The sequence below is a fragment of the Crocodylus siamensis genome, chromosome 1 (genome assembly GCF_052110815.1).
Source record: "Crocodylus siamensis isolate JL-2025a chromosome 1, ASM5211081v1, whole genome shotgun sequence".
NCBI classification, from domain to species: Eukaryota; Metazoa; Chordata; order Crocodylia; family Crocodylidae; genus Crocodylus; species Crocodylus siamensis.
This window is the reverse complement of record NC_143395.1, coordinates 229,287,836-229,311,967: the sequence shown is the minus strand read 5'-3', so window position 1 is coordinate 229,311,967 and position 24,132 is coordinate 229,287,836. Positions and strand designations below refer to the sequence as shown.

The 24,132-nt window shown below is 45.4% G+C and overlaps 1 protein-coding gene across 18 annotated transcripts in view; it reads right to left on the bottom strand.

Annotated features, from left to right (window-relative positions):
* ABI3BP (ABI family member 3 binding protein) overlaps positions 1–24,132 on the bottom strand; it is a 283,667-nt gene that overhangs the window by 8,710 nt on the left and 250,825 nt on the right. For all 18 annotated transcript variants that reach the window (XM_090058607.1, XM_090058684.1, XM_090058655.1 and 15 more), the window contains 3 exons: positions 7,680–7,759; positions 6,400–6,429; positions 4,748–4,909 (listed from right to left, as the gene is read on the bottom strand). In XM_090058607.1, the coding sequence (XP_089914733.1) occupies positions 4,748–4,909; positions 6,400–6,429; positions 7,680–7,759 (272 nt within the window). The remainder of the gene's footprint in view (positions 1–4,747; positions 4,910–6,399; positions 6,430–7,679; positions 7,760–24,132) is intronic.

Here is a 24,132-nt window from a genome sequence, read left to right as displayed (position 1 = left end):
CTGGATCTCAGGGGGCACCCAGGGTCCCCTGCAGCTATCGCTGAGCTGGGGGAGGGCGTGGGGGGGAGAGCCCTGTGCACTCCCTGGTGGACCTGGAAGTGGACCAGAAATACTTCTGGTCTACTTCTGGGTTTGCCACCAAGCATGCGGGGGGGCTCCCCTGTGCTCCTGTAGGATGCTCCATCCACCCAGCACTGCAGTATTCACAAGCCTTGCCTGGTACCTCGAGGTCTGTAGAAAAAACATTTAATGCGGTGTCTATGGCTGAATCACTGATTCTCCGAATTAGCATCAGATCTTCAGATTCAGAGTCAGCCGAGTTGAACTGGGGACGGTGACCTGAATCAACAAATCACATCACTGTCCCTGATTCAGGCCGATTCTGAAATCTGAACTGAATACAGCCCATTTCGCACACCCCTACTCTTCTCCCCTCTGTTAGGAACCAAATAGATGCCTGTAGACTCATCCATGAGCTTCCCTTTCAAATGGCTCTACATGAGCAGATCTTAAGAAGTGCCAGAAAAATCCTGATGCATGCTGCAGGTTGAATTTAGCTCTTGCATAAGCAGGCAGAGCTCCACTGAACTGAGGCACTGCACTGACCTACCTGAAAAGGCTGAGCTTGGCCCTAGAACTGGGAAGTTTTCCATGGTAATATGGAAGCTGGTAATTACGTCAGTTGGGAAAGGGTGGGGGTCAAACATATATTTTATATTAATTGGACAAACATTCCAGTTCATTCAAATATGACATCTGGTCCATGTCAGTTAAAGCAACACAGGGGAGAGAGCCACATTTTGTCAGTGTAATGAAAATGATGTGGCTATCTTGATTAGTTCCCAGTCAAGTAAAATGACCCTTCTCCTAGGAAGAATGAAAACAATATAATTAAAGTAGGAAAATGGGCCACTGATACATCAGATGCTTATTTGGAGACTAAAAGGGCTGTCAGTGGAGTGTTAATTCATTTGGTTTAGGACTGTGCTATAGTCCTGGTAGCCTAATGCTGCTGTTTCTTCTGCTGACTAGTTTTACAAGATGTTGCATCTCATTGACTGTTTTGTTGTATGGGCAGAGTTGAATGAATGATACCCCTGTTATAAAATAGTCTTTCTGGGCTACATAATTGCCCACATACTATTTATGGATGAGGTGTGCACTTTAAAATAACCACAGGGTTTTTCTTGCATGTGTGTGTGATGGGGGAGGCTGGGCAGTTTAGCTGGATAGGAATTTGATATAGTCTGTGCATTCCTTGCTTTTCTTCCCTTTTCCTGGTCCATGAATGCTCAGCAGTAGGCCCAGTTCCATGAGGTGCCATGCACTGCGCTACTGATTCCTCAAGACACAGAAACTTCTCAATTAGGGGTGCTTAGCAGCTGACTGGATAAGGCCCTAAAAGTTACTTCTTTTCAGACATCATTTTTCCCCTGTTTGAGCCAATCCTGTATAACAAATACATCAGCCTGACTTTTGCAGCTGGGGAGGTTTGCATTACACTGCCCTGTGTCACTCTAGAATTTGGGCTCTACACTTAAGGCAAGGGATATAGTCATCATGGGTGATCTAAATTACCCGGACATCTGCTGGGATGAGCAGTCAGCCAGGTCTGACCACTCACGGAGGTTCCTGGCCGAGATACAGGACCTCCACTTAACCCAAGAGGTGCACAGTCCCACAAGGGGGAATGCCCTGCTGGACCTGGTCTTGACCACAGGTGATGACCTGGTGAGGAGACTCCAGGTTCTCAACCACATGGGCGATAGCGATCATCGCCTACTGGAATTCACCATCCAGCACAGGGTCTCAAGGGCCTGCAGCAAGACCGTAGCCTTAGACTTTAAAGAGGGCCAACTTCAATGAATGCCTGATTGCCAAAAAGGAGGCATACACCCAGTGGAAGGGAGGGTCTATCACCAAAGAGGAGACCTCCCGGGTCTGTAGAGGGCGCTGTTAGGAAAGTTAAGGCAGATACGGAACTAGGGCTAGCATCAAGGATCAAGGACAACAAAAAGTCCTTTTTTAAATACATAGGGAGAATGAAGAAGGCCCTGGGTAATGTGGGGCCCCTGAACAATATGCTTGCAAACTGGTGGTCACACCAGAGGAGAAAGCAGACCTCTTTAACAATTTCTTCGCCTCTGTTTTCTTGTGCAGGGACCGGGACTCCCCTACTGAGATTCAGGACGAACGTGGGAGAAACTCCGCCAAGCCTAGGGTCAGGGAGGACCAGGTTAGAGACCTTTTGGAGAGGCTGGACATTCAAATCAGCAGGTCCAGATGCTCTCCACCCCAAGGTGTTGAGGGAATTGGCAGGGGTTATCACAGGGCTGCTGGAACGGCTTTACAAGCACTTGCGGTGCTCTGGCCAGGTGACAGATGACTGGAAGAGGGCCAATGTGGTCCCCATCTTTAAAAAAGGGAAGATTCAAAATTCAGGAGGGATGTGGACCCGGGAAACTATAGGCCCATTAATCTTACTTCAATCCTGGGGAAGCTCTTTGAGAAGATTATCAAGGAGCACATCTGTGATGGGCCAGCAGCAGGGATGATGCTCAAGGGCAACCAGCACGGTTTCATTAGTGGCATGTCCTGTCAGACCAACCTGATTGCCTTCTACAATCAGGTCACAAAATCCTTGGATGCAGGTGTCACGGTGGACGTAGTCTTTCTGGTCTTTAGGAAGGCCTTCGACACCGTCTCTCACCCCATTCTCATTAAAAAGCTAGGTGACTGTGGCATTGATGCCTACATAGACGGATTGCAAATTGGCTGAGGGGCTGTACTTAGAGAGTGGTGGTGGATGGGTCATTTTTGACCTGGAGGGAAGTGGGCACTGGAGTCCCCGAGGGCTCGGTCCTTGGGCCTGCACTGTTCAATTTCTTTATTAGTGACTTGGACGACGGGGTGAAGAGCACCCTGTTTAAATTTGCAGACAACACCAAGGTTTGGGGTGAGGTGGGCACACGAGAAGGAAGAGACAGATTATAGCAGGACCTGGACAGGTTACAGGGGTGGGCAAATGAAAATAGGATGGGACTTAATACTGACAAGTACAGGGTGCTGCACTTGGGCAGTAAGAACCAGCAGCATACCTACAGGCCAGTGAACTCTCTTCTTGAAAGCACGGTGGCAGAAACATCTTTGAGTCATTATTGACTCCAAAATGAACATTGGCCGACAATGCAAGGACACGGTCAGTAGGGCTAACCATACCTTGTCCTGCATCCACAGATGCATCACAAGCCGGGCCAAGGAGGTGATCCTCCCTCTCTGTGCCACACTGGTCAGGCCACAGCTGGAGTACTGTGTCCAGTTCTGGGCGCTGCACTTCAGGAGGGATGTGGACAGCGTTGAGAGGGTCCAGAGGAGGGCCACTCGCCTGACCAGAGGGCAGCAGGGCAGGCCCTACGAGGAGAGGCTACAGAACCTTTAACCTGCTCAGCCTTCGCAAGAGAAGGCTGAGGGGAGACCGGGTGGCTGTCTATAAACTTACTAGGAGGGACCAGCAGGGTTTGGGAGAGACCTTGATCCCCCGAGCGCCTCCTGGAGTAACAAGGAATAACGGCCATAGGCTGCTAGAGAGTAGTTTCAGACTAGACATCAGGAGGCGCTACTTCAAAGTCAGAGCGGCTAGGATCTAGAACCTACTTCCAAGCAAAGTGGTACTGGCTCCTACCCTGAGGGTCTTTAAGAGGTGGCTCGACATTTACCTGGCTGGGGTCATTTGAGCCCAGTTTTTTCTCCTGCCCAGGACAGGGGGTCGGACTAGAAGATCTACAAGGTCCCTTCTCACCCTACATCTATGAATCTATGTGGACTGGCTTTTGGCTGGGCAAAGCTGGCAAAACCCAGCTGGTTTCTGCAATGGCACTCTCTGCTGGTTGCATGAGTGGAGCTCAAGCCTATCAGAATCATAATAGTCAGCAAGCTTCCCCCAGACTGTGATCAATTTATCAATCAGTAAATGGAATCATGATACAAAAGCTTCACAGATCTCTTGATATGTGTACACATGTGTGTGCTTCTGGGCCAAGCAAACCATTAGCACTAGAGCAACCCACTAACCATAATAAAGAAACAGAACAGCAGCCAGACCTTTAAAAGCTTTTATATGGTAACCTGAATGTAATGAGCCAGTGAAGGAGTGATGGCCAGGAGCCTGGTGGGTATTGTAAAATGAAAGCAGGCAAGGAAAAGATGTTAATTAGATTTAAAGTCAGATGTTTCTGTTAGCAGGTACCCTGTAAAACTTCATTATTCGCAACAGACCCATGAAAAGGTTTGTTTACATCCCAGCCTGAGTCCCTGTGGGGGATTATTGTAACATCAGCTGCTCTACCTCCTAGTCTTCCACCATTTCTTCTAGCAGTATGTCCAGCTCTAGGCCCCAAATGTTCAGTAAGAACTGTGCAAATACAGATATTTTTAATGCAGGACTGATACCATTAGACTGTGCTCTCCAGGGCTGTGCCTTTGCCTCTACAAATGCTCTAGGAACTGCACTGCATGCTTCCGGGTGCTGTCAAACAAAGAACTAATCTTAAACAGTAATCTGGGAAGTTTGGAAATTCCACTTTTCCAAGGTGAGGAGAATGTGCATGTCCAATCACAGCCAATAGAGTCCATCTGTTGAAACCTTTTAGTTCAGAGCCATGGAAATGAAGGTCCTAGATGTCTGTGTGTTGTGTAATTTGGGCTGCATCCATATGGATATATTCATATTGCCTTTGGATTCCCTTACCTGTAAGCGAATCACTGAGGTATATCTTATATCTCAGAGAGTTACACAGCTGCACTCCCACAAACTTCTTATACCAGGTCCTTTTGACATATTGTTTCCCTCTGCACTCTGAATAGGAGTCAGATTCAAATGGGACTGGAGTCCAGATGGCATCTTTTCCCACTGCAGAAGGGGAAGAAAGAGGCTAATTAGAATAGCGTCATACATAACAAAGGATGATAAATGCACTCAAACATATACAGAGGAGAGGAAACCCTTCATGCTATGAGGTGCCATTCAAAATGCGCTACATAGAATAGTCACCTGCATTTGGAAGGAAGTTTTAGTGCACAGATCAGCAATCTACAACATGTGGGCCATATCTGGGTTGTGGGATCATTGAATCTCACCCATGGATAAGGGCCTTTGGACGAATTTAGCAGTGAGGGGGCTTCAGCTGTGGGCAGTCTCCCCATGCTGTCGTGGGGAAAAATGTTAGCTGCAGGTCCTAGCTCCTACCCACCCACCCATCTCTGGCCTAGGTGGGTCATTCTAGCCACATTTGAAAGAGGTTGCTGTTTTTGTTTTAGGGAACTAGTAGCAGCAAAATGTGCAAACATAGGCAAGGATTTCTGTGGGTGATAGCTTTTATTCGACCAACTGCAGAGCTGGGATAGAGTTAGACAAGCTTTTGAATGAAAGGTAGTGTCTCACTCTACTATGCAGTCAGTCCAAGAAAAGATATTGCTCTACAAAATCCTTGCCCCTCACAACTCCTAAACTATCACAGCTTCAACTTCACTGTAGCACTACCAAACACAGAGCTGCGGTGACCTGCTTTTAGGGGCTGGTTCTGATCCTAGGCTATATTGGTATACGTCTGAAGGGGGTCCATTGGCATACACCATTACACCGGTGCAACTGAGGTCAGAACTGGGCCCCATTTATGTGGGGTGCCTTGTGTTGTTAGGGAGTCAAGCCTTGGTATGCTTGGCAGAATTCTCAGTTATAAAAGGTGCAACATTTCCTTCTTTCCCAGATGGTTAAGGTTAAGGCAGGGCTAGCAGACAGCAAAATATACAGGATGAGCTGGATGAGTATGGGGAAAAGAAGCCTATTTGTGCACTTTTCAAGTGCTTTCAATACTAAACGCATAAAGCAGCCCCTCTGCCTGAAATGGGTATCTTGTTTTTTTAAGAGCCTGAGCCAAATCCCTCTGAATTCAACAGGTTTTTGACTACTGGGTTCATGAAGCCCTGTACGAAGCATCCTGTTTTTGGTGGCAAGCTTTTCGGTAGTACAGTGGCAGACTTTGACTTGCATTCTGTTAAGTCACTTATTATTAAGCAAGAAACAGCTTATTGGTTTCACAGAGCCACCTTCTGAGTTAATGACAAGGCTGAGAAAATATGAGCTGTCCTTGGCTCATTTGTGGACATTGGTTCGCAGCCATCCTAGCTGCCACTGCAACACCACCTCATGTTGATTGTGTTGAGCTCAGGTAAACATTTGGACTGGCAGGACTCTCTTACAAGCGGTATAGGTGGAAGAAGTGAAATCATGTGTGACGGCATGTTTAGCTGGGAAAGTACAGCCAGCCCTGTCGTATAGCATGCGTTATCTCACTGCAGAAAAATGGTCTGATTAGAGCATTTTATGCATAAAAGGCTCACTTGAAATTGGCTCGCTCACTCTTGGGTCCGCTGGGAAGAAAAAAAACAAGCACACAATCAGACACTGTAAAATAACCTCCCCTGACATTTCAACAGAAGTGCATTGAGAAGTGATTTTTCTATGCTTGACAAACTATAATCTGTAAAATAGCAGCTGTTTTTTGGAAGTCAGGTTCACATCATTTTTGCTTTAAGTTAAAGAAATAAACTGCTATGTAATAATTTGGAACTATTGCATCACGGAGCTTTTTCAAATGTTATTAATGGGATATGACCAGTCACATTGGGTTTTGTGAAAACATGGGTGCGGAGTTCATCAGCCAAAATCTGCAGGCCATTTTTAAATGTCAGTGTCAATGGATTATTATTTTTTAGACGACTCCCCTGTAACACTTGCCACTCAAAGCTTTGTTCTAGGGTATGAGTGAATGATGGAGTAATGGGGACGGAGGGGGAACCAACTTGTCACTGCATGCATCTACACATTCATTAATGTGCTTTAGGTAATGCACATTAAATATAGTTCCTCCATTGTGAGGTACTAGAAAAATGTGCATTAGCCTATTTTAATGTGCATTAGCTAAAGGGCATGGCTTTGTTTTGTGATGCTTTAATACACATTAAAATAAACCAATGCCCATTAAAGCACATATGTAGGCACACCCCAAAGGAGTGCCACAGGCCTAGTTACCTTGTTCAGGTTGAGTGAAAAACAAATCCAAACAGAATAAATAATGAAAAATACATTAATTATAAACAGTTCTTATGAGTTTAACAATTCAAGGTAACCTTGGTATCAGAAGCAGGAGTCCATTTTCTTAAAAGAGGCTAGATTCCTTATTCCTTTACCCCCTTATTCCTAACTGAGACCAAACTCCCATTAACTTCAGTGAGCCAGGACTTTGACTTGCATTAAACTTGACAACCAACCCTTTAAATAGATTAAACCCAATTTGAATTCAAGTGCCAGGTAATTTACAGAGCACAGGCAACCAGAAGCAGCCAACTCCAGATAGAAGAATGGCTCCTACCTCCATTGGAGTCTCTCACTCTGATCCACAATGCTGAATCAGGGTAAGAGGGCACCATTCATTACATCAGATCCATTTAAAACATGGAGCAACATCACTCTCACTTGAAGACAGACAACCTCTCCCAGATCTTCCAAAGATAAATCCTGATGGTATCTGCTAACAGATTCCCTCTTAAAGGACAAACTTACTTTACAGGCTTTCTACATGTCTTTAATTGCTCATCGATCTAGGTGTTGTGGCTCTTACCCGATTCAGTATTAAACGCCACTGTATTGCTGCTTGGACCTTCACCGAGAGGGTTCCTGGGTTTCACGTGGAATTCATAGCTGGGGGATAGAAATAGCAAATAAACAACATTGCACAATGCTTGTGTCTGTTCTGGCAAAGTAGATTCTCCTCCTGGACACCTCTGCTGGTGCTGTTAGCTTCCTGGACAAGCATACTGAACCACAGAATCATAGGGAAGTAGGACTGGAAGAGACCTGCAAAGATCAGCATCATCCCCATCCAAACCATCCTATATAAGTCCATAATCTAAACTCTTCATAAAGTTGTCAACCCTGGCACAACACAAGATGCAACAGTCTAACCTGCCACAGGTAAAGCAGGGGAACCACAGCAACCAATATCCTGCTTTTATAAAAGATTATTAATATATGCACAAGAGATCCCAGGTAGAAGACCATGCCCCCTGCTCCAGGGCAAGGCAAAAACCTCTGCAGTCTGTACCAATCTGACCATGAGGTACTGGTCAGGGTCAGAAAACATTTAGACCTACTAATAAAACTCCTCAATGACTTCAGACGATACTCCTTTAATCACAGGTTGCTTCGAGTAGAGTAAGAATGGCAGCTGCTGCCAACTGACAGCATCTTAGGAGGTAAACCCACTATTTCCTACTGATTATGTTATACCTTTCTCATATAGTTAGTCTATAGGGTGCACCTAACTTCAGACTAACACAGCTAACTTCTGCTCTCAGCTGCACCCACTGCCAACCCAGTACCTGCAGCCACTATTGCTGGTCTGGTCACTTCTGCCACCTGTGCTGCCCCAGGCACAGGCCCTGGTTATTGCACCTTTGTTTGTTAATGATCATTTCAGTGCTTCTGTGGTATCTCTTTCACCCTGCTAGGGGAGGTATGCAGGTGTGGTGATAAGTAATGAGAAAAACCAGACTCTCCGAAGAGGTTGCTGATGGAAGTACACAGTTGCTTTTTGATATTTCCCCCTTCTCCATTCACAAAAACACCTCCCTCCCCCACCCCAATTCTGTTTCTCCCAGCCCTCCAATAGTGATGAAGGGGAGTCAGGGGCTGCTGCACAGAGCACGTGCTTTCCAAGAGGCAGGGCAGGAAGGCTCAGCCAAGGGACAACTCCAATTGGCTAAGTGTAACTCAGTGCTCACTCTCCAGACTCATAAAAATGTGTCCTGCTGGGGAATGTCTCTGTCTCATCCTTTGCCACAGAAATATTTTATAGCTCCAACCTATGCTCCAGTATCTCCTGAATGCTCTTCCCCATGGCTGGGAAGCATGAAGGAGGAGCTGAACAAGGTTGGAAACAATAATAATACTATCCCAGCCAGATTCTTTTGCTGAGGCTCTTCGCCTGCTTCAGGTCACTTCTACAAGTTACATTTTCTGGGAGGTTGGGCCCCTGGAAGCACTCTAGAGGTGTGACATAACACTCATGCACAGCTGAAGAGTGCTTTTAAAATGGCTGATCACACGAAAAATTAACCCTCAATAAATCAGCTATTAGCTGAAGGTGCTTTAGAACAGAGCACTGCCTTAAGGAACTTGTGTTCCCTTGAGGGTTAATTTTTAGTGCCTTCGTGGGGCTAGGCTGGTGCTCACGTGGGCAAGCACCAGCGCAGTCCTGCTCCTAGAGCTGTTAGCATGGGAGAGAGGGGCAGGGAAAGAGAGAAGCATGTAGATACCAGCTGGGATTTGCCTGGCTGGAGCTAGAGGGGTGGGCAAAGGGTGCAACACAGTTCCCTTCCCTCATGGGCCCCCCCAGCTACCCTGGCTGGAGTACTGGAGGGAGCTGGGCCGGGCCCGTGAGGCAAGGGGGATTCATTCTACTCCATCCCCCTGAGCTGTGGCTACAGCAAAGCCAAGCCAGCAACTGCTGCCACTAGCAAGAGGCCCAGCTTCCCTCAATACCCCAGTCAGGGTAGCTGAGGGTGGGACCCACAAGGCAATGGGGCTCCATTCCACCCTGCTCCAGCTCCAGCTCCAGCCAGGCAAAACTCCATTAGCACCTGTGTGCTACTCCCTCCCCTACCTCTCCCCCTAACCTTTCCTTTCCCTCCCCCACTGACACAGCCCCAGAGCTGGGGGGGGTGCAGTTGGGGCTGGGGAGAGGGGTAACAGCAGCCTCCTCGGAGGCATTTGGAGCACCTCCACTTGCTGGCCAGGGCCACAGAAGGCAGGCTTAAGCCCACCAACCCAACAGGTGAGTGTCGGTTGGGTCAGGGAGAGGAGGGGGAGGGCTCTAACTCATGGCACTTTGTGTAAAGTGCCATGAGTTAGAGCACAGCCCCTAAACATCTGCACACACGCTCATTCTGGTCAGGTTCTGAGGAAAAGGGAAGGCTCAAGTGCAGAGTGTAAACATGCTACTAATCCTCTCATGCTACTACATGAGGAGGAGGAAGAGCACTGGGTCTGGACTGAATATTATCTTGAACAATTAAATGTTGCTCTTGACTTACAAAGAATCAATTATGAATGGTTCATAGGTTCATAGATGTAGGGTCAGAAGGGACCTGAACAGATCATCAAGTCCAACTCCCTGCTATGGGCAGGAATGAATACTGGGCTCATATGACTCCTGGTAAGTTTAAGCTCATATGACCCCAGCTAGGTAATTATCAAGCCTCCTTTTAAAGACACCTAAGGTAAGAGCCAGCACTGCTTTCCTTGGAAGCTGGTTCCAGATCCTGGCCACTCTGACTGTGAAGTAGTGCCTCCTGATGTCTAGCCTGAACCTACTCTCAATCAACTTCTGGCCATTATTCCTTGATAAGTGGGTACTTGGCTGATTTACTACTGCATTGTGAAATGTAGCTGAGGGAGTTTCCTTTCCACATTTCAACTTGCTAAGAGCTCAGATCAGAAGGGACAACATTTAAAACAAAGTCACTCTTCACATGTTATGATGGTAAACTCTTCATTTCAAAGTTCCCCACAAAGGGCACATCTCCATGAGTGTGCACATGCAGTTTGCCATGCCACAAACTTATCTGTGGTGCTGCAAACTGCACATGTGCAGCAGGTTTTTTTTCAAACCAGGAGATCCCAGTGTCAAAAAAAAAACCATGCTAGAAAAAAATGGGGTGGCACATGTGGTTGCAGCATGCGCTGCCCAAAACCAGAGCCTGCCTAGCCAGAGCCATGCTCCAGCTGCCAGTCAGGCTCTGTGTGCCTGGATCGCTGCTACTGCAGCCCCGGGAGGCCCCCAGGACCTCAGGTAAGGCTTCTGGGGCCATCCCAGGTGCTGGCCCCAGCCTCCCCTACCCCACCTGGGGCAATTTGCGATGCACCAGAGCACATGTGCAGGGTTGTACCTGGGGACAAATAACAGTGACACAAATATGTGCTGTTGCTAGTTGTCCCCAAGAAAATGTACATTCCTGCATATGGGGACATGCCCAGAGAGACTGTGGAATTGCCAACTGAGGGAGGGTTGGTTTTGGAAGACCTGAATCAGAACTTCCTAGACCTTAAATGTTAGAAGCTGCAAGTGAGAGAACAATGGAAAAAACCCTGGTCATACCAAGTTCACTCTCCCTTTCAGTATCCACTCTCTACCACAATGTGATACAGGAGACTGGGAAAGATAGACCTATGGTCTGATCCAGTATATGGCATTCTTATGTTCCTGTGTTCTTATAAGCAGCATGCAGATTAACTTCCATTTGGACTTTCTAGCTAAACATCCAGAGATGGTCTCTCAAGGCTGCTTGAAAAGACCATTTTATTTTTACTAACTTTAATGCTTCCACTGACACTTAGATCAATTTCTAGAAATCCAGGCCATCCTGAGTACTCTCTAGGACAAAGAAATGTGGACATCCACAAACACCTGCCTAATTTTATAAACAAGGAAATGAGTTTCAGAGGCGGTATCTGCATGTGCATTTACACTGACTTAAATTTACTGCGCAGTAAGAACAAATAGGCCACTATCTACATATGTTAAATCACATTAACACTGTGTGTGGACTGACGTGGGATTAAAGTTAGTCCCAAGTTAGTCCACACACACAGTGTTACTGTTCAGTAACACCTTACTATCAGTAAGGTGTCTACACATATATTATTGCATAGTAACTAATCAGTAGGTCTGTGTGAATTGGCTAGTATTTGCTTCAGATTTGGCCAATTCGGGGGACAGTGATTCAGTTCAGTGATTCAAATCACTGTCCCAAATTGATTTGGTCAAATCTGATTCAAAGATTTGGCTGATGCTGAATCTCTGAATCACCCAGGCCCATCCCCGACCTGCTCTCCCACCCCTGGCAATGGCTGCCCCAGCTCCCGGCACTTGGGGAAAAAAAGCTCAAGTGTTTTCCTTTTTTTTAAAGGGCTGGAGCTCGCTGAGCAGGACAGCCATGGGCGGGGGGGGGGGCGGGGGGAGTGAGGGGGTGGTTGGGGGGCTCATGACAGAGTCCCGTGGACTATCTGAATCATCAAAGCTCTTCAAATCTTTTCCAAAGATTCGGAGAGCTTTGAATCAATTCAGACCTTTTAATTGGTTCCCATTCAATTCGGATTCAGCGATTCAGCCACCAAATCAGGTCGAATCTCGTCCGAATCGAATCACCACCCAAAGCTTTGCACAGCCCTAATTGGACATAAATTCGATACTTGCAGAATGCTATATTTACTGCCACATTTACTGTGTCATATTTACTCTGCAGTACGGGTGTGCACATGCAGACACCCGTACTGCAGTACTTTTGCTTACCGTGCAGTAAATACTGCATACGTAAACACACCCAAATGCAATGATTTACCTGCATCTATATAGTTGGAACAGTAGTAAAAGTGAAAGCAGAAATCTACTGAATCCTAAATTTACTGAAGGTCAGGCTGAGAATTCATGCATTAGGATTCACTGGCATGTCAACAAATGCAAACAACAACATCAAAGGCCACCAGGGCTCTAACACAGCAGCATGGATCTATCACCTTCTAGTCCATAGGTTAAAGCACAAGGCTGTAATTCACAAAAGCTGGATTCTTTTCCAGCCTGTACCTCTCATGTGTTCGATAAATATGGGCAAATCATTTCACCTTCCCCCATCTGCAGAATGAGGATAGTGACATTGACCTGCACTGTAGACCACTTTCAGAGCTACTGGCCATGTCCACATATGCTTTAATGCACCTTTTCTAATGCACATTAAATTTAGTACCTCCAATGTCACTAAATTCATGCACATTAGGCTGCGCTAATGCACAGTATCACATTAGCAATATTTTTTAGTGATGTGTAATGCTCAGTAGACTGCTTTACTACACATTAGTGTTATGGCATGGTTTTTTTATGTGACACTTTAATGCACATTAAAATAGTCTTCTGTGCATTAAAGTACACATACTGATGTGCCCACTGAGGAAAAGTGCCCTCCAAGAGGAAATGGTGTTGTAGCTGTGATGGGCCAAGGAGTATACAAGAAACAATTTTTTGGGGGGGTAATGTTTTTTTATTGGACCAACTGCATAGTTGGGAGAGGTATTAGACAAGCTTTTGGACACACAGTGCCCTTCCTCAGATCTGGGAAAGAACTCCTAAGTCTAAGCTAAATACCAGATAAGACAATGAAGTTTGTTTAACTCAGTGGTCTCCAACCTTTTTAAGGTGAAGATCACTTTTTGAAATAAAGGGCAATCCAGGATCTACTGCACCCCCCTCCCCCAACCCCATTATCTACCAGGTCAGTCTGGGGGGGAGAGGCAGATTGAGGCTCCTGCGGTGAGGGAGGGAGTGGGGCAGGGGCAGGGGTGAGCACGGCCCCAGCTGGGCTGAGGTGCACGGGGGGGGCTTGCTGCTGCATGCACCCCAGCAGAGGCCCGGGGGGCACATGCGCCCACAATCTGTGTGTGGGGCAAAGCAGCTGCCACTGTGTGCTGGGCTTTGCATGCCAGGCTTTGTGCCCTGAGCTGCAGTGGGGCTCAGGGCTCAAAGCTCAGCATGCAGCGGCAGCCACCTCTTTCCACACACAGATTGGGGGGGGCATGTGTCCCATAGGCCTCCGCCAGGGTCCATGCAATGGTGGGAAGCCCTCCCACCCCCCCGTGTGCCTGGATGAGCTGCCTGTGCTCTGGCCTTCCCTGTCCCGGCTGGGGCCCCACTCACCCAGTGGCAAGGGGCACAGAGAAGGATCGTCCCACTTACCTGGCCCGGCCCCAGCAGCAGGGGGTGCAGCTCAGCCCAGCCACCTGCCACTCCTATGTCCTGCGACTCCCAGACTCCCATAGTGTGTCCCAGCCATTCTCCATGTGTGTCCAGCTGTTCATCACGGAGCCTCTGACAGTCGACCTCAGTCTGGGGGGGTCAGCCCCCGCCAACTAAGATCAACTGTCAGGGGCTTCCCAATTGACCAGTCAATCAGGATTGACAGGCTAGTGACCACTGGTTTAACCCTATTATGTAAATGAACATCATCAGGAAGCAGAAGAGTGCAGTAAAACTGTGGCACAAACAGAAGTTATCAGAAGTAGGTACAAAACAGGGCAGTCAAAATAGCTAATTTCAAAAGGGCAGACAAAATAGATAACCTCATTATGTTAAAGAGTAAGGCTATTCAAAGAGAGAAGAGTCCTTATTACCTATGGAGCACAGACGAGTTAGCAGAGGTCATAAAACCATTGTCTGTGTTTAGTCCAGAGGGAGCTTTTCAGTATTATTGAGCAGAGAGAAGATGTTAGGCATGTTACTCTTGAGTCAGGCAGATTCATTCTTCCGATGAAGTGTGAAGTGAGCTCCAGCTCACAAAAGCTTATGTTATATATCTCTGATTTACTTAGTGTATCAGATGCAAATCTACCCTGCCTTCTTTCAGTATTATTGATAGAACTTCTGGATGATTTCTATGATAGACTATCAAGAGTCAAAGAGATCTGATATGCAAGGGCTATTTTCATATTTTTTATTTGACCAACAGTTTAGTTGGAAGACATGTCAGACAAGCTTTTGGGCACAAAATGTCAAGAGGACTTTGTGCTGCTCACAAACTTACATTGGTTTGGTCAAATTGGTACAACGTCTGGTATAAGATACTACCTTCTAAGTTGGTTTCTACCTCAATATAAAAGTGCCCGTTTAGCCTTCTGAACTGGTCTGCAACAAAACCTGAAGAGAAGCTGATGGAATTCCACATGTAATTTATAAGTTTTAGAAGAAGGAAGATGACTGCAGTGTGAGAGAATTCAGCAGACGGCTTGAAGAATGGGTTAGTAACATGGATCATCAATCCAAGATATTACTTAAAAGCTACAAAATTCTTTCCCTTGCATTTCAGTGCAGCAAGACGGTAATTGAAACCTTTCACAAACTCAGGGAAGGCTGCAATCTTGGACAAACTTGTGATTTTTATTTATATCTGTTTTATTACTTGACATGTGAATATTTCCCATTAGAATGAAACCACATATTTTCTGCTAATCACATGAGCATACAAACCATCTGTGCCGATCTACATATTTTTGAGGCTTTGCAGCACTCCATTTTTGTGGAATGATTGACCACATAACCTTAAGGGTACAAATCATTCTGCATTGCCAGTTTTAGATTGATAAATTCAGCTAAACCTGTTTTTATTTTAGAGGAGGTGATGAATATATTATTTATATTTGATTAGAGGTACAATTCATTTTTGCTAGAAAAACTGTTTATACTTTTCAGACTTCAATGATAAACATTTCAAATAGTTAAATGGTGCTAGATTTTTTTTTGACTAACAGCTGATGTAGAACTTTAACACTAATTAATAAAAATTAATTACTTGTATAATGGAAGTTGTTTATGACATTGTACAAACAGCTGTAAGCAGCATCACAGATACAATGAAAGAAAGGGACTCTGTTTTCCCCAACAGGAGAAAAATCTAGCTACTTGAAAGATTTATAATTATTATTTTGCTTACTTTTAGTTCATTGTGTTGTACTGTTGGGAATGTATATTCTGATTTTATAAAAATACTTTTTAAATGTAACTTTTTATGAATGTGTATATGAATTATGCAGCCGATACCCTATGGAAAGTCAGCCATTTGACCTCCCAGACAACAGCCACCAGTTGGGTTAGGAGCCTAATTCAATAAAGGGACTTGAGGAGCACCTCTAGGATTCTGGACACACAAGATATCTTTACATGTGCTTTGGGATGGGTAGGGGAGGGCACTTTAATTAAATTGGCTCTTATGAGCCATTCTGATTAAAGTGGCCACCGTGCTTTGTGTATTCAGCACCCTGCACTTCAAAATGGCAGCAGGAGTGCTGTAACTGAAGCTCATTCAACAAGCTTTAGTTAAAACACTCCTGCTGCCATTTTGAAGTGCAGGGACAGTGAATACACGTGATGCTGAGGCTGCTTGATTAATTGAGTCTGCTCCAACATGTTCTGATTAAAATGCTCTGCCTGGAACAGACTCTTTGGGTAGGGCTAGATTGGATGGGATGGCAACTAAGCAAGCAACACTTTTCTTTTGTGCAATGTGACAGGGGCCTTGCAGCATGGAGCAGAACCTAGTGGTAGCGGTTTTTGTTCTGAACTACAATGGATAGGTGGGCTGTTCCCAACATCCTTTTGACTTTTCCTTCCCTCTCCCTGATTTATATAGATTCATAAGTGGGTATAGATAGGGGACTGTTGCTGGTGAATAAGAGATAAGGGCCTTAATAAGCAGGGTTATTAATAACCAGGACTATGGGACTGGCAGTTCTGTTGAAATACTGATCATTACCAGTTTTGATGTAAAATATATCATTACTGTGAACCAACACTACTGTAACTAACACCTGACAGAAGAGTTATGTATGTAGCAAGATCTGGTCCCTGTGCTGAAGAAATTAGTGTCAATAATAGGATACCTTCAATTCTTTAACTTCCACAAATTATTGAAAAGCAAGCTGAAGGCTACATCCATTTTAGAATAAATCATCATCTCATCATTTACCAGATTCTGTGACAGGTGTTTTCTCAGGTATATAAGTTCAGACTGCATCTCTTCCTCTGCCTCTCATGCTGGATTCCAGCCCACAGGTAAAGCAACAGCTCCCTTTGGGGCTGGAGAGGAACGACAAAGGACAGACTGTACAACAGCAGAGAGAAATAGTTGGGGAAATGCTTGACCTTGACGCAGACAATGCAGGAAGTTGGCAAACCATATGGCACTCCGAAGAGCTTGAGCTGCCTTCTTCAGCAATATTTACTTAGGGTACGTAGGGAAGTTGCTGTTTTTTTAGCCATTTAAAGTGCTTTATTGCCGTAGCTTAACAGAAGTGCACAGTTTTACAGTACTTTAAAAATGGGTACAGTATTTTAAATCGTTGTTAAATGAGGTATTAATTTGAAGACCTGTATTTTACAGCAACTTACAGTGATTATCCTAAGTCTATACCTTAGCCAGACTAGATGTTTGAAAGAGGCTGTAGTCACTTTTCCATCATAAATATGTTGCCAAAAGGTCTTGTAACCAATATCAATACCATCCTCCTGCACCCTTTGGCCTCAGGCTCTGTAGGAAAGTCATTCCCTAGGGTTTGGTAAGAAAGGGTCTTCAAAAATCTTCGCAAACCACACAAAACAATAAAAGTACTTGTGCAGATTAAATGAACCTGATTGATATTAATCACTGTATAGAGTATTTTTTCCATAGGAAATTGCTATCCCACATGGAACTTTGGAAAGAGAAGGAAATTCTATCATTTTCCAAACCATGCAAAAGGAAGAAAATGTAAAATTGCAGAACTGAAAGGGTGAAATTGAACAAAGTCCTTCACTGGGACATTGACACTTGCACTGCCATTTCAAGCAGAAAAGGAGAAGCTTCAATGCTGTTCATTGTTCATCCACAGCTAAGTGCCCCCTGCCTTTGAACATCCCCTTTCACATAACTCTAAATATACATTCTCTGTTGTCAGCAGAACCAAAAATATACAACAAATTATTCTCTCGGGCAGTGCTGTGGCAAGGAAGTTTTGCACCTGGGCCAAAGCCTGCCCTCACCCCCTGCACAGATCTGGGGGGTCCATGGTTCCCCCCATGCTTGCCTGGGAGTGCATGCAGCAGTGGGAGCTGCCCTCCCCCATCCCACACCCCACTCTAGCTGGGCAGCATTTGTTGGTACCCCCTTCAGTTTCATGGTGGCTGGGGGAGCAGGCACACTGCTCGCCCCCCACCTTGCTATGGCACTGCTCTCAGGCCACTGCCTGCCTCCCACCTGAGACCTGAACTATTAGGGATCCACCCAAGGCACAAGGCCCCTTGGTGCCCTTCTTTTCCAGCTATATGAGCTGACATGGAAGGAAAGATCAGCCCCTTGAAAATCAGAAGTTGCCCCAGCAGTAGCAATAACAGTTGCATGAGGAGGATGTGCCTGAGAGACTTATCTCCATGTTCACAATCAGATTGGAGCAGGGATGGTGGAGAGGGAGAGAGGAATGGGAGCACGGAGGCTAATATCAGGAAAGAGAAAGGGCAGGAGAGCTATCTAGTTCACAAAGTTCTTATCCCACTCTCCTTACTGTAGCATCTAAGCATCTCCTAACAGTACCTCACTGTGACTAACGTCTGTTACCTGTGGTTAGTTTTTATTCTCATCCTTTCCCCAGAGGGAGGACTGTGTACACAGTAGAGTTTTGTATTAGGTGGGTTTGCTTTCCCTTCTTTTTTTAACTAATCCTCACCCTGCTTAGGCATTTATATTACAGAAGGCAGGTCAACGTAGCATGCCTTGACAAGGTTTGTAAAAGGATTCCAAAGGGACACCTGAAGAAAGCTGTTTGCAGGAGGTAGTCTTTACCTTGATCATAGGAAGCTCCATTCTGCCTGAGGAGGGTATTGACTGATTAATTAAATGATTAATTAGATATGCCAGCCTCCCAAAGGATGCTCTGGGTTGCTTGCAGTAAAAAAAACAGATACGTGACAAAGACAGAACAAATATTAAAATAAATTATGTAATGGAGCAAAGCCCCTAGACAATGCCCCAAAACCTAAACACACTGCTGAAGGCCTGCCCAGAGAGAAAGGTCTTACAATGCTTCTGGAAGGTGGTCAGGCTTAGGGTCTAAAGGACCACTGGCTGGAGGGGGATCCAACTGTTTTCACCAAATAAACTTGCTGCACAGATGGTACTTTGAAGAGGTTGTTCTTGACTAAGCTTAGGGATTGTGGTGGAATGCAAGGGAGGAAGCAGTCCCTTTGGTACATAGAGATCAGACTGTTTAAGGCCCTGTAAGTCCAAGACGGCACCTTGAATTATGTTGGGAAAGCTACTGGGGGCCAGTGCAGAGCCCAGAGCATTGGAGTGTTGTGCTCCTGTTGACCCATCCCCATGAAAAGGTGGGCTGCTGTGTTCCTGAGTGTTTCTCTAGGGCAGCCCCATGGAGAGCTCATTGAAGAAATCTAGTGTCAAGGTTATGAAAGCACAAACAATGAGTGCCAGAGCTGAATTTGAAAGAAAGGCTCACAGCCTTCTCCCATGGTGGAGTGGGTGAAAGATGTTCCTAAACACTGTCACCCCCTGGAGATCTAGGTGCAGTGAAGGATCCAGGAGCACTTCAAAGCAGTGAGCCTGAGGAATAAAGACAAGCTGAACCTCATCACTGATAGGTGTCCCAATCTCCCCCAGGTCTGTCCACCACCATCACCTCTATCTCATCTAGATTTATTTTCAGTTGGTTGACCTGCATCAAGTTCCCACCTGTAGGCAGATAACTGGGCAAGAGACTGGATTAGATGAAAAAGAGTCAAGGATTGGGGGGGCCACAGCGTACTCATGACACCTCACTCCAAACTACTGCACAATCTTGCCTAGATGCACATTGAACAGGAGGGGTGATAAGGTGGAGCCCTGGGGGACACCAGAGGAAACGTACTCAGGGGATGATGAGCACTCACACATGCACACCCTCTGGAAGCTTCCTGCTAGTAAAGAGAAGAACCAGTTAGGAGCAATCCCACAAATACCCACCAGATCATGTACATGTAGGAGACTGAGAGGGAATTTGATAAGTCTTCAAATACTTTAAAGGCAATTAAAGAAGATGGAGATAGACCAGTGGTTCTCAACCTTTTTTTTTGTTTTTACGCTCTAGGTACCATCCCGCCCCCCGGGGCCCCATTAGACTCCCTCCTTGGACTCAAAGTACCCCTTGGAAAATGACAGCTCTTAGCTTTAATTCAGTTTTTCACTATGGAAAAAGAACACAGAAAGACCACAGCAGGGCAGACTGTTTTTGACACTGTGGATTCCTATCTGGAATTGGGTTTATCTTTTGAATCATGTCTGCACACCTGCCTGTGCTAATACTGGTTGGCACCCCACAGCACCCTTGACAAGATCTCAAGGCACCCCAGAAGACCATAGCACCCTACTTCAGAATCAATGAGACAGACTCTTTTCTGTGGCCGTAAGGGACAGGACAAAGAGCAATGGCCTCAAACTACAGCAGAGTAAATTTAGGTTGGAGAATAGAAAGAGCTTTCTGACTATTTGGGTAGTCAAGCAAAGGAACAGACTACCTGAGAGGTTGTGGAATCTCCATCCCTGGAAATTTTCAGGAGCAGATTGAACAGACACTTGGGATGGTTTAGTCAAGGATGATCCTCACTTGAGTAGGGTGCTGCACTAGATGACCTCATGAAGTCCCTTCCATCCCTACTTTCCTATAATCTTGAACTCTGACTCGGCAGTTAAACCAGTGGACCCCAAACTGTGCCAGATATAAGGGATTTTATCTGCAAAGCAGGTAATAAATTCATCTGAGTAGACTCATTCTGATGGAGCCACTTTCTGGGTGTGACAACCTGGATCAATCAGGCCATTGATCACCCAGAACAGTTTTCTCATATGACACTCTGAAGATGTAGCAGCAGTGGAAAAGAAACTCTGTCATTGCCACAGCATAGTTCTTTAAAAAGGATCTATTCCAATGTTGGTTGACTTCAGCACAGACTGAGAGCCAGTTGCATGCTGATTTACTATGTGTTGATAATCTGTTGATCATCTGGGACTACTTGTGCAGGTGTCGTCATTATGGGGGAATATAGAGGGCTTCTGAACAGTGAAGGAAGACAAGGGAGGACAGTTAAATATGGGCAAGCTGGCACAATTACTAAGGGTCCCTTTGCCCTAAAGTAAGTGTGAGAGTTGGGGGAGTTTTGTATAGGGAAACTTACTTTGTAGTAAGATGTACAAAGACAGTGAAACAAGCACATGGCCTCTTCTATGTATCTATGCAAATCCTCCTGTCTCTACCCTATGATACTGTAGCCCTTCCTCACTGAGCTTGGTTGCCAATGGGAGATAAGATATTTGGTACATGGAGATTATTTTTCCATATGTTTGGAAAGTACCTAAAACATTTTGGCTGCCATATTATAAAACATAAATGGCTAACAACAATAGTAGTGTAAGGAGCTTACTGTGAATTAATAACTATAACTGAATTGAAAACATCTAGTTATGTTATAAACTACAGGTATAAGGACTCATCCCTAAAATGCTGCAGTAGAATGACAGCTCTAACTCAACACTTGCCTCATTTTCCTCTATAATTTTATGTTAGAAACAGATGAGAATTTTACTTTTAAGCAATAGGCTTTTGAAGGAAATCATTGAGTGCACATCATAAAAACAGGTTGGTGTCCACATACTCTACATATTTCACTTTTCCTGCCCAGAGTATTTTGATTATCTTTGCAATGGTTTTATACTTTTCCTGTGGCATATCAGATGGAAGCTGCTATGGGACACAATCAAATCCAAAGAGCCTGTTCAAAAAGAGGAGAAGAATGTAGTTTAGAAACACTACATAACAGGCCAACATGAAACCTCAAAGGAATTTTTACACTGTGGAGTGATGCAGACATTGTAAGTATTGTTTTCTTCTTCTTTTCTCCTCAGTAGACTGGTAAGGTCTATGACCTACTTTAACTGCTACCTGAACTGCCCCAGAACTATTTGGCACACCTTTGATTCATACAGTTGAAGTGCAGTCCTAAGATTTTCCGTTATTACCATTCACAACGCTGGCAACACAAACATGTCTGAGAACTGGTTTAAACAACAGTGAGACTTTCTTTTGCATGGTTATGTAGAATACAGTGTTGCAAAATGTCCTGGCCACTTACCTATGCTGGGCTTTGTGAATTCAACTGCTTTTCAACAGAACAAGAGAGTAAAAGAGAAAACTGGTCTCTAATTAGAGAAATAGTTTGGAATAAATACATACTATGGCTTTTCTTTTTAGAGTGCATCTACTTGAAAATTAGAATGTTGTAGTTGTATTCTAAGTGGAATACACAGACTTATCTTAGTTGCATTTGTAGCTACGGGTATTTAAATCTAATTTGTCACAAATAATTTTTGTCCGAAACAATCCATTTCCTTCCCCAATGATGGTACAAGACAATTGCCAAGCCTATTATGGGCTGAGATGTTTGTGGTTTTACCTACCTCCTGAAGAGCTTTTTGCTGTCAAAGCCAAGAGACTAGACCGTCCAACAATCTGATGTGGTATTTTTAAAAGTCCCATGTTTCACTACAATTGTAGTACAAGCATCAGCAAAGCATACGAGGGGAGAAGCTGCCTATTAGGTGCATAAATGAATTTAGGCACCTGAGTGCAAATCTGTTCTATATTGAAAAACAGTTAAACAAAAGGTAGATGGGTCTTCCTTCTACCTGCTGCTTTTTTGTGATTAAGAATCAGATGATGCTGTGACACAAAAGCAGATCCATTGATTAATTTGTAGAACCTGAACAGGGTGAAATAGAATTACACTTACATATTTAATAGGGAGAAGAGAATCTGGCACATGGTACACACACAGCCATCAGTGGCAAACAAAAGGCAGCTCACACAAGAGCTTACAGTAAATAAAACTTATTTAAATTATTTTAGATGTGAGAAGTCTGAAGGACACCCAAGCGCTGGCCAGGGGTGATCTGCAGACTGAAAAGGTTGATACAGATGGGAGACTGAAGAATTAGATTTTTGGAGACCAAGAAAAGTCATGAACTGATAGGGACCATACAGTATTGTAGGCCTGAAGGTGCCTTAAGAAAATGCTTAGCATAAGGAACATAACTTTGTGCCTTTAGGAGTGCGTGAAGCAGGCCCTATTCGATTCAGATTCAGCCTGAATCAGGGACAGTGATTTGATTTGTTGATTGGGATCATTGTTCCTGATTATTTGTTTGAATCTGAATCTGAAGATTTGATGCTGATTTGGAGAATCAGCGATTCAGACATAGACACAGTTTTAAAAGTTTTTTCTATTCTACACACCTTGAGGTACCAGCACAGCTTCTGAACACTGATATGCTGAGGCAGATGGAGTTTCCCACAGGAGTGCAGGGGGTTCCCCACATGCTCAATGGCAAACCAAATACTTCTGGTCCACTTCCGGGTCCACCGGGCAGCACGCAGGGGGCTCCCCCATGCTCTCTCCCAGCTCAGTGATCGGTCATGGGGGGACCCCGGGTGCCTCCCAAACCAAGGAGCCACCAGTCGCTGAGCCAGGGGAGATGCAGGGGGCCCCTTTGTGTGCTCCCCAGTGGACCCAAAAGTGGACGGGAAGTGCTTCTAGTCCACTTCTGGGTCTGCTGTCAAGCGTGCTGGGGAGCCCTGCATACTCCTGTGGGACACTCCATGTGCCCCAGCATCGCAGCATTCACAAGCCACCTGGTACCTAGAGGTATGTAGAAAGGATCCTCTGATTCAATTCAGATTCAGAAATTCGGCCACCGAATTGGGCCAAATAGCCAAATTGAATCAGGGACTAAAGCTTTGCATAGCCCTACTTACAATAACTAGCATCACTAACTAAATGCAAACACCAGTGGGACACAGTGACCATTTCTTATAACCAATGGGCACTTGTACACAATGCTATTACCATGTACTCATGACAAAAACGTCACTTTGTATGGCTTAATGGCATCACGCTGTACACATGCAGGAGTTTTGGGGGTTTTAAATGAGTTTACATCATTGCAAGCTAAATTACATCCGGAGGTAGTTTAGTTTGCAACAATGCATTACAGCTATTAGCTTGCTCCCTGCCACGGGAGAGGTGCGCAGGCTCTGCAGAAAAAAAAGGATCAGGCCCCTTGCCACCTCTGTCTTCAGCAGGGACCTGCTGAAGGCAAAAGCAGTGAGGGGGCCTGATCCTTTTTTTTCCTGCAGAGCCTGCCAGTGGCTGGGGAGTAAGCTGTTGGCACACTGAGCAGCCCCTGAGTTGTTGGGGGCCCCAGTCCGTTCCTCCATGGCAGTGACACATCCCAGGGCCACCTGGGCAGGCTGCTAATAGGCTGGGTGCTGCCCCAGCTTGGGGTCCGGGAAGAGTTGGATCCAGCTGGTTGCTGCCTCAGGGCTGGGGCAGCACCCAGCCCACTAGCAGCCTGCCCTGGTGGCCCTGGGGGGTGCTGCCACCGCAGAGGAAAGGACTG